Raw genomic sequence first — 7343 nt, 5'->3', positions numbered from 1 at the left:
TTAACTTAAAACATGACCATTTCATGCTCAATTTTTAAAACCTTTCCATGTTATACATTAAAAGTTGTTCAAAAATTTTGATTCCTATTTCAAGTTAACATGCCACAACTAAGCTCAATTCAGCAAATAAACTAAATTTCCACCAACCTAATTCTTGGAAGAATTTTTTTAAATGCCTGCATAGCCCTATTAAAATTTCCCTGCCCTGAGGAGCTTGCAGTCTAAAAGGAGGTACAAGAAACCATATAGAAATAACTATAAAAAACAAGTAGTGAGGCGGCCAGATGGCTTAGTTGGTTAGAGCACGAGTTCTCAATAAGGGTGCCAGTTCAAGTTCCGCATGGGATGGTGGGCTGGGCCCCCTGAAACTAAAATTGAAAACGGCGACTGGACTTGGAGCTGAGCTGCACCCTCCACTAGATTGAAGGATGACTTTGGAGCTGATGGGTCCTGGAGAAATACACTGTTCTCCAATAAAAAAAAAAAAAAAAAAAAAAAAGTAGTAATTTAAATAGACTGATCAAAAAGAGACGCTGAGCAGGGATAAGCAAAAATACTAAATTACAGAATCTACTGCTGGGCCCCTAACTTTGCTAAATGCCAAACGGATCTTCAGAAAACTAAGGTATCAACTAAGATTTATAATTTTAGAATAAAAAGCTTTTTCATGTTTTAATTCAATTTATAAATTAATTTGAAGTTAGGCAGAGTGCCTAGAGAGAACTGCACCTGTTCTTAATGTTGAAGGATTCAACTTTAGGAATTCAGTTTCTGCGCTGTTTCTACCATTTCAAGAAAAAAGGGATATTAAATTTTGCCACAACTACATTGTACATTACATACGCATGTAGTTGCTAAGAACTGAAGTGCATTTGCCAATTTTTATAGATGACCTTTGACATACTGTTCATTGATTTTCCTCCATGTTCATTCCAAATATTAAATATATTAAGAAACACAGTATATAATGCTTTTCTAGTTTTTCATGTTTAAATAAAGCAATTTTAGACGCCTAATTCTTGATGTTTCCAGTTAAAGCAACATGAATACCAACCTAACAGACTCTTTAAAATGAAGTCATAAGGGTTTCTTTACTGATGACAGAAAACATGCACCAAGTAGTCTTAGCAACTTTGTGTTTAAATGATGCAGTGCTGGCACTTTATAATCCCCAAAGGAAAAAATCAGGATACTCAAGTTCAAATGCAAAATTGTTAACACAAATGCAATATTCAAATTTCCCTCATCTCATTTAAAATTAACCTCTTTAAAAGACCCATACCAGAGGTGATGTTACTACCCTTTTAGTATGTTTCTACACTTAGATTGGATTTTGGAAGCCACAACTGTTTCCTACAGATTCATTATTGTGAACAAGTCCTAGTCATATTCTTTAATCTATGGTAATGACTTGTCCACATCAAAACCTTTGCCCTTTTGCCTTGAAAAACTGGCCATAGTTCTTGAAAGTGACAGATGGCAATTCCCTTAGGTGTCCTAAAATTCTTTTCAAAAACAAGTTGGTATTTTGTTATAACAATCTTTTCAGAATAAACACCTAAAAAGTCTATAAATAAAAATTCACTAACATGACAGATTGCAGCCTGTGTAACTCCTCTCAGATAGGAACTTGTTTTAAACTATTTTATAGACAAATTAAAAATCAGATATTCATTGAAGCTTGTATTCTAAAATACTCTTACTTTGATCCTAAGTTTATTATTTGTGTTAGAAGCACATTTTAGGAAATGGTTAACACCTGACGACCTAATTTCCATACTGGTTTAACAGGACTTCTCCCTAACCCTGTCTTATTCAGCAGTCTTGATTTCAACAAGAAAGTACTAGTTTTGTATCAGCACAGGGAGCCAAATAAACATAAATGGTTTACCAAATGCCCTAATGGTGAATTTTTCCAGTAAAAATTGTCTGTGATTTCTGAAATAACAAGAGCTTTTCATTAATCAGCATAAATTTTGGTAAGCCTAAAAACAAACTAAATTCTGCACTAAGTGATCTAAAATGATTTTTATCCTGAAGTGGTCACTACTATGCCTACTCCCCACCCCCTGAAGAAAACCTAGGGCTACAAGCCAACCAACACCCCCCCCACGAATGTATTTCCAAGTTCCACACTCTTTGATGACTTGCCAAGTTAGCTTAATGAAACACATTTTAAACTGAGTTCCCCCTACCTAACCTCTTTTGTAGTCCTCTGTGCAACATTTTAGTTTAAATAGATCCATTTGTTCACTCTCCTTTCCTGAATTACTTGCAACTTCAATCTCATTTCCAAACCTTCAGCAGAAAGATTGAGAATGGAAGAATACTGCATGGTGGGGCATGTAAATTACCATTTAACTTCTTCATCGAGTCCACTTGCATGTGCACGACCACAGAATATTTTCACCATCAATTAAAATTAAGTGAAGACCAAGGCTACACATTTATTCTATACATCTCCCCATCATGTGCCTGAATTAGAGATCTTGGGGAATTTGTTTTTACCATTGGCTACTTTGAATGTATAATTAAAAGGTGAATAAGCTCTAAAGATTCCAAGTGTCTATTTAAAAGCTGTTAAATGAAAAAAATGATGAAATGGAGGACACCCACAATAATTCTTGGACTCCTGGAGATCCTAAGACATGCTACAAAAATAGGTCTTTATTCTTAGGAAAATATAGTCAGAGCTAGCTTCCTTATGCTATACATAAAATCTTAACATCAGAGGCAGTACAGATAGTACAGATAGTTTTTAAACTGATCTCCAAACAAGCACAAACCCACTACGTTGAAAAGAACAGGTAATTTGAGGTTTTTGGCAAAAGACAGTACTTCACACATCTAATCCAAATCAAAGAGCCTGCAGACAGTTTTCAGGGAGATGAAAGGAATGAAATAAATATAAATTCTATGGATAAATAAATGTTAAGAGACAATTTAAATAAGCTAAAAGAACTATTACTTTTTAAATAAAAACACTAGTCAGGTACAAGCTTTTGTTTCTCAATGCCAGACTTCTATATGTTTATCAGACTACTGTTAGTATCATTAAAAACCTAATCTTGGACCAGAGCATTAGTTTTAATACTGTTTGCATTTGTAAAAAAGATGTTTTTCCAACTGAATGCTTCTGGTCCTGAAAAATATTTTAGGTATATTACTGAAGGCAGACTGTGGTGCGAATAGAACTTATATCTTAAGTACTTTAAAAAGAGACAGACCAAAAAGTCTATCTACTAATTTGACCACAGTTAAAAATATCTTTGAACATTGGCTTATAATTAGCGTCTTAAAAATAGTGGCATGCCCTATTGAGTGGTATGATTACTGAGTAATTAATTCTATACACCATCCCCACGAGTCTGTTCATTTTACATACTGTTAAGTTCTTCATTCATTTTATACCCGCCACTGAATTCCTTGTCAGATAAAATTTTTATAATATACATCATTGGGGAGAAAATGGTCATGGTGGGTATTCTTGGAAGTTTTAGGAACCTGAGCAATCATGTACTCTAGGGTTATCTCCCTCTCCTAAATACATGAAGTCCTTCTACTATTTTATTTCTCCCCTTAGAGACTACATCCCATACTCTGTAACAAGGTGATCTTTTGCTATTTCTGATCAACAGTGACTTTTGGCTTAGCAGTCAAAAAAGCTGTCCTGAATGTGACAATTTTGCCCACCTAGCATGATGTTCACCCTAATATTAAATAAGTCTTTTCAAATATCTTATATACAAGTGAATACCCAAGATCACCCTATCAATCCATTTGTTGTTCATATTTTATGAGGAAAATATATTTTGTTAAATCAGACTTGCAGTAATTTGTAAATTTCTCATGATGTAACAACTGCCATCATGAGTGTGCGACCGCTTTTTGTGCTCAATCCCTCCTTCATTTCTAACATCTGTTTCAGTTGCAATGGCTGAAAATCTTCCACAAAAAGTATGTCTGGGAGAATATATTCAACACAATTTTCTCACAAAGCAACTTTCTGAAAACTGATTAATGATCACTTTTGATTGCCAAGTAGTCTGCAGAAACAAAATCTTGCGTCTGTTTTGGTTAGTTCTTTTCTTTTTTAACAATCAGAATGTTTTAAGGATACATTTTTCACCCCAAGGAAGGGACTTGACTATTGGATTTAAGACCCCTTCCTTGACAATATGTACAAAATTTCTTTAACTTATCTGTCCATTCTTTGAAGCTGTCAAAGCCAAGAACCCATAAACAAATCACAAATAGCAATAACCTACATTAGTTAACATTCCCCTTTTAACATGTTGACATTTTTACTAAAGGATTAGTTATTTTTGCATTTCCATTTCTCATATCCCATGACATTCCATATAAATTGCATTATTGCTTTATAGGCCACACAACATTCAAAAGTATGTTTATATGCATTGCCTGTTTTCCTTGATTTCTGATAAGTTTGATACTGATTTTACTACAGAAATTTAAATTTGAAAATACCAGTTAGTATTTCTTCTCAGAACTTAATTGTTCACATCACTAATCACTACATGCATATTTAGCTCTGATTATATTGCTCAAAAACTGCACCCATTATCAGAACAGTGCAAATGATATTTAATTTTTAAATTATAATGGCTTGAATTCAAAGTTATTCAAATGAACACTGTCAAGTAATTTCACTTGAGTGTGTACATTTCATCACCACTGTTTACATTACCCATCAATTCTTCACAATTATCAGTTTTCCCTCCCAAATCCCAAAACTAAGAATGCCAAATAGTCTTAGAAACCCACAGCTCTGTATTTTAATGTTTTCTTAAGAACACATTTGTGAACTCACAAAAATGTTCATCTTTCAACTTGACAATGCAGTTCTTACTTAAGCCAAACAAACCCATCCTAAAATCCCAACAAATAATTCTGAGAATTAACTTAAACACCTTGACAGTGTCCCTTAAAAAGGGTATGACAGTAAAGTGCCAATAGGCATGGCAATGACCTCTTTAATGGGATCATACTTCCTTGGAACTGGGAAATGCCAGCACCAAGGATTACACTGAGATTCAATTTTACTGAAGGCTACATTGAGTTTACCCATATTCCACAACCTATTATACTCATATGTCAGAATGAAATGTAAATGTTTTGTGTAGCCCTCAAACTTACACTAAGATTTGAGAGAGATGTACTTTAAAAAAGCACGGGGTAATATATAAAATCAGTGGCAGAAAGTTTCGTTAAGCACCAGGAACTAATTTTTGTCACCCCATACTCATTAGGTAAGTTTCAATAACCGGCAAGGCACATTTACATATATTCCAATGAATACTTATTGACAAATTTTAAATTACACTCTATGTCCCAGCTATCCCAGTAACTGACATACAACATACTAAAATGGTTTATTAAGATAACATAAAAAAAACCAATTAATGTAAAACATACAGGCTATTGGCAACCACTATTCTAAAATTATGTAAGTACAAATAAACATACGGAAATGTGTGCAATTCTAAGTTTTTAAACCAGAATATCTCTATACTAACACACATTTATATTAATGACACATAAAAAAAATAAAAACTTTATTACAAAAATAAGTTACACTCGCCTCCAGCTTACAGTATAAAACAATTTTATTTGCAGGAATGCAAAATGATTGTTTGCCATGAGCATTTTGAACATATGACACGTCTAATTCTCTTGTTAAATTTGCATTTACTGGGGGAACTGGTGTGTATAAAACCTTAAGTATAATAAGCTCTGATCTTCATCGTGGTGCCTATTGGGTATGTGATATAACTGCAGTATCCCTTTGGGGAAGGGGGAAAGGGATTTCTTTATACCAAGTCTTAATTAAACTATAATTTCACTTTTGACTTTAAGCTATCAATTTAGGACTTGGCAGAAAATTTTTTTGAGGGTGATTCAATAGAGGATGCTTCACCACTGAACACTCACTGTCATCAAGGTGCTTTAGAAAATTAAAAACATAGCACAAATGATTGTACTCTACTCTACAAGTTATCATGACCTGCGTAAGAAATGGAAAGCTGATTCACATTTTTGTAGTGATCAGCAATAAGAAATGCACTAATGAAACATACCTTTTACCTAAAAAGCTAAACTACAACCATATACTAATCTCTATGATTTATGAAAAAACTTCAAAATATCCAAATGTCAGGCTTCACTGTACAACTGTCAGTTTTAGTCTGACTTTTATAAAGGGACACTGCAGTATTTAGTACAAGTTCGGATGCACTTTTTTTGAACATCTGATGTCTTACAAAAGTAACATCTTGCTAAACTATTATACATCCAAATAACTACAATATCTGAAGAAGCAAGGCTGCTTTTTCAGCCACAAAATACGACAAAAGCAAGGCTTGTTATGATGGTCATGAGGAAGTCTTACAAGCCTCTGAAACTAAAGGCAACTAAGAATGTTACATTTGGTATATTAAAATCTTACCCTCATATCATTTAACAAGCCTTGCTTTTATCTACAAAGATTTTCTATGTACAGTACAGACAGGGTATAGTTCAATCCTCTGCTACTGAGGTAGTTAACCAACCCTTTAAAAAAGGTTCTGAAAAGAACCACTATCTGGAATGCCTGACTAACCAGCTCTGATGATTACACCTGAAACTGCATATCTGAACACAATTCAAAAGTGATTACCATAAAAAAGATATAGACAATCATGATTAACCTTGGTGAGCAGAAATAAAATTTAAGGATACCAACAATGGCATTCATCTATACCACTGCAATAAAATTTAAATGCACAAATTCAAGAGAATATTTCAGAAAACCACTGCTGGGATCCTTAATTTAAAAAAACAGGGGAAAAATCTACTTAGAGCAGATTTTTTAAAGAGAAGAACTTTATTCTTTATTAAGATACCATGCTAGAAGTTATGAAGAATTTCTGTTGGAACACATTTGGAAAATAGAGTAGCTTTAGTTTAATAACTTGCACTGCAGAGAAAATTGTTAAAGAAATTCATATCAAAGTCCAAGTATTAGTTCAATGTCCTGTATTTGATTCCATGATCTTCATTGGAAGGTCTTCTGCAATAGAATATGCTCCTATACAGCCGAGATATTTAAGGTTGCTTGATTTCCTTACCATTACTCCACTGCAAGCTTCTGGTGTAATCCCACATAGCAAGTCAGTCTTCATTGTAACAGGTCAGGACCGGCCTCGACCCCTTTTCCCTGCTAGCCAGGTAACAAAAGGAATCAGTTAGATAAATCATTTTAAATTAATAATGTGTACATACATAATGATAATATTAAACAATAAATAAAAGCTTTAACAAAGTAATTCTTAATATAAAGTCTA

General features: G+C 33.6%; 1 protein-coding gene across 4 annotated transcripts in view; it reads right to left on the bottom strand.

The window, feature by feature from the left end:
* Positions 1-5374: 5374 nt before the first annotated feature.
* The window catches only part of SYNCRIP (synaptotagmin binding cytoplasmic RNA interacting protein), a 26672-nt gene continuing 24703 nt past the window's right edge, over positions 5375-7343 (bottom strand). Inside the window, exon 12 of one of the 4 annotated variants that reach the window (XM_019743263.3) lies at positions 5375-7219. In XM_019743263.3, the coding sequence (XP_019598822.1) occupies positions 7178-7219 (42 nt within the window). In that variant the 3' untranslated portion in view covers positions 5375-7177. The remainder of the gene's footprint in view (positions 7220-7343) is intronic. The other 3 variants (XM_019743267.3, XM_019743264.3, XM_074333267.2) reach the window with 3 other exon arrangements.

This window comes from Rhinolophus sinicus, chromosome 2 (assembly GCF_057876585.1).
Source record: "Rhinolophus sinicus isolate RSI-liver-muscle chromosome 2, RSI-T2T, whole genome shotgun sequence".
NCBI lineage: Eukaryota > Metazoa > Chordata > Mammalia > Chiroptera > Rhinolophidae > Rhinolophus > Rhinolophus sinicus.
This window is presented reverse-complemented; position numbering and strand designations above follow the sequence as displayed.